Source organism: Chlorocebus sabaeus, chromosome 8 (genome assembly GCF_047675955.1).
Source record: "Chlorocebus sabaeus isolate Y175 chromosome 8, mChlSab1.0.hap1, whole genome shotgun sequence".
In the NCBI taxonomy this organism is placed as follows: Eukaryota; Metazoa; Chordata; class Mammalia; order Primates; family Cercopithecidae; genus Chlorocebus; species Chlorocebus sabaeus.
The window spans coordinates 98333646-98335528 of NC_132911.1; the positions used below are offsets into that span (position 1 = coordinate 98333646).

The window sequence follows — 1883 nt, forward strand, 5'->3', positions numbered from 1 at the left end:
AATTGAGAGGATAATCTCATAAACAAAAGATCCAGTCAATATTGCAGTCATTTGTCACTGATAGGCAACAGGAATATTCCAGCGTTTATAATTTATAAGATACAGAAGTGGGTCGGGCGCAGTGGCTCACACCTGTAATCCCAGCACTTTGGGAGGTCGAGGTGGGTGGGCCACCTGAGGTCAGGAGTTCAAGAGCAGCCTGGCCAAGATGGTGAAACCAAGTCTCTATTAAAAATACAAAAATTAGCCGAGCGCAGTGGCAGGTGCCTGTAACCCCAGCTACTCGGAAGCTGAGGCAGGAGAATCACTTGAACCCGGGGGGGCGGAGGTTGCAGTGAGCCGAGATTGCGTCACTGCACTCCAGCCTGGGTGACAGAGTGAGACTCTGTCTCAAAAAAAAAAAAGAAAAAGAGATACAGAAATGATAGGTCCTTTCATAATGAGCAGGTAACCAATTTCATTGAAATTGCCTCTATTTCATATCTCTGTTGCTAAAATTACTCAAAGAAATATGTCCAAATTTTTCCACCAACTTAAAGAGTCAATTTGATTTAGTGATCTTCTTTTCCTTTTATCCAGGTCTTTTGGATTCTCTTGTAATGCTCCCAGGTAGAAGTAAAATTGTTTGGACATGGATATTACTCAATAAATTCAGTTTATTGCCCTTTGTGTGCTATGAAAAATTTGGTCCTCTCAGTCCAAAAGGGACTCCATGAAAATATATTTCTTTAGAGTCAATTAAAAAATAGTTGTTTAGTAAGCAAGGTTATCCAAAGGCTATTCCATCCTTCCCATCCCTCTAACTTATCTTCACCCAAAATAAAACTCTGAAGGGTTTCATCCATTTCATTACTGGTCTGCTCCCTATGCTTAACAATACCATATACTTCTTAGGCCAGGCACGGTGGCACATGCGTGTAATCCCAGCACTTTGGGAGACTGAGGTGGGTGGACTGCTTGAGCCCAGAAGTTTGAGATGAGCCTGGGCAACATGGCAAAACCTCATCTCTACAAGGAATACAAAAATTAGTCGGGCATGGTGGCACTCACCTGTAGTGCCAGGTACTTTGGAGGCTAAGGTGGGAGGATCACTTGAGCCCAGGAGATTGAGGCTACAGTGAGCCATGATCATGCCACTGTACTCCAGCCTGGGTAACAGAGTAAGACCCTGTCTCAAAAATAAACAAACACCGGCACAGCAAACACCAGGACTCCAAGATGGTGTCAGTCGTACCAGTGAAGGACAAGAAACTTCTGGAGTTCAAACTAGGGGAGCTGCCAAGCTGGATCTTGATGTGGGACTTTAGCCCTAGTGGCATTGCCAGAGCGTTTCAAAGAGGTTACTACCAGTACTACAAGTACATCAACGTGAAGAAGGGGATCATCTCGGGGATAACCATGGTGCTGGCAGCCTACATGCTCTTCAGCTACTGACTTTACTACAAGGAGCTCAAGCACCAGCGGCTACACAAGTACCACTGAAGAAAAGGGCACGCACGCTCTGCACTCCCCCACATGACCTTCTTGGCCCGAGTCCCTCCGTAAGGAACACAACCTCGATCGTTGCTGAATCCTTTCATATTCTAGTGGGAATTAACCTCAAAGTAAAAGATGACTGGTACGTGAAAAATAAATAAATAAATAAACAAACGGATAAATAAATGTGTAATACCATGTACCTGCTGTTGACCTGACTTTTCTATAACATTACTCTCAACTTCATTCATTCATTCTTTAGGAAAGATTTACTTGGAAGATGTTCAATTTAGTGAAAGAGACAGATATAAAACAACAAGGCTATTTTTGTGGGTAAACACATAGAAATATCATTGTGGAAACTTTCTCAGAATTAAAAATCCAGTATGAAATTCCAGATCCACCTT

The 1883-nt window shown here is 42.9% G+C and overlaps 1 protein-coding gene across 2 annotated transcripts; it reads left to right on the plus strand.

Annotated features, from left to right (window-relative positions):
• The first annotated feature begins 964 nt into the window (after positions 1–964).
• On the plus strand, positions 965–1482 carry LOC119624798 (ATP synthase subunit f, mitochondrial-like). 2 transcript variants are annotated; one of them, XM_037999876.2, is made up of 2 exons: positions 965–1339; positions 1454–1482. In XM_037999876.2, the coding sequence occupies exons 1-2, from the start codon at positions 1219–1221 to the stop codon at positions 1480–1482; spliced, it is 150 nt and encodes a 49-aa protein (XP_037855804.1). In that variant the 5' UTR covers positions 965–1218. The 2 variants fall into 2 exon arrangements, with proteins under 2 accessions (XP_037855804.1, XP_037855803.1); XM_037999875.2 differs by lacking the exon at positions 1454–1482 and having other exon boundaries at positions 965–1434.
• Positions 1483–1883: the final 401 nt, after the last annotated feature.

Coding starts and splice junctions, on each gene's coding strand:
- LOC119624798 (XM_037999875.2), top strand. CDS start 1,219: ATGGTGTCAGTCGTACCAGTGAAGGACAAGAAACTTCTGGAGTTCAAA.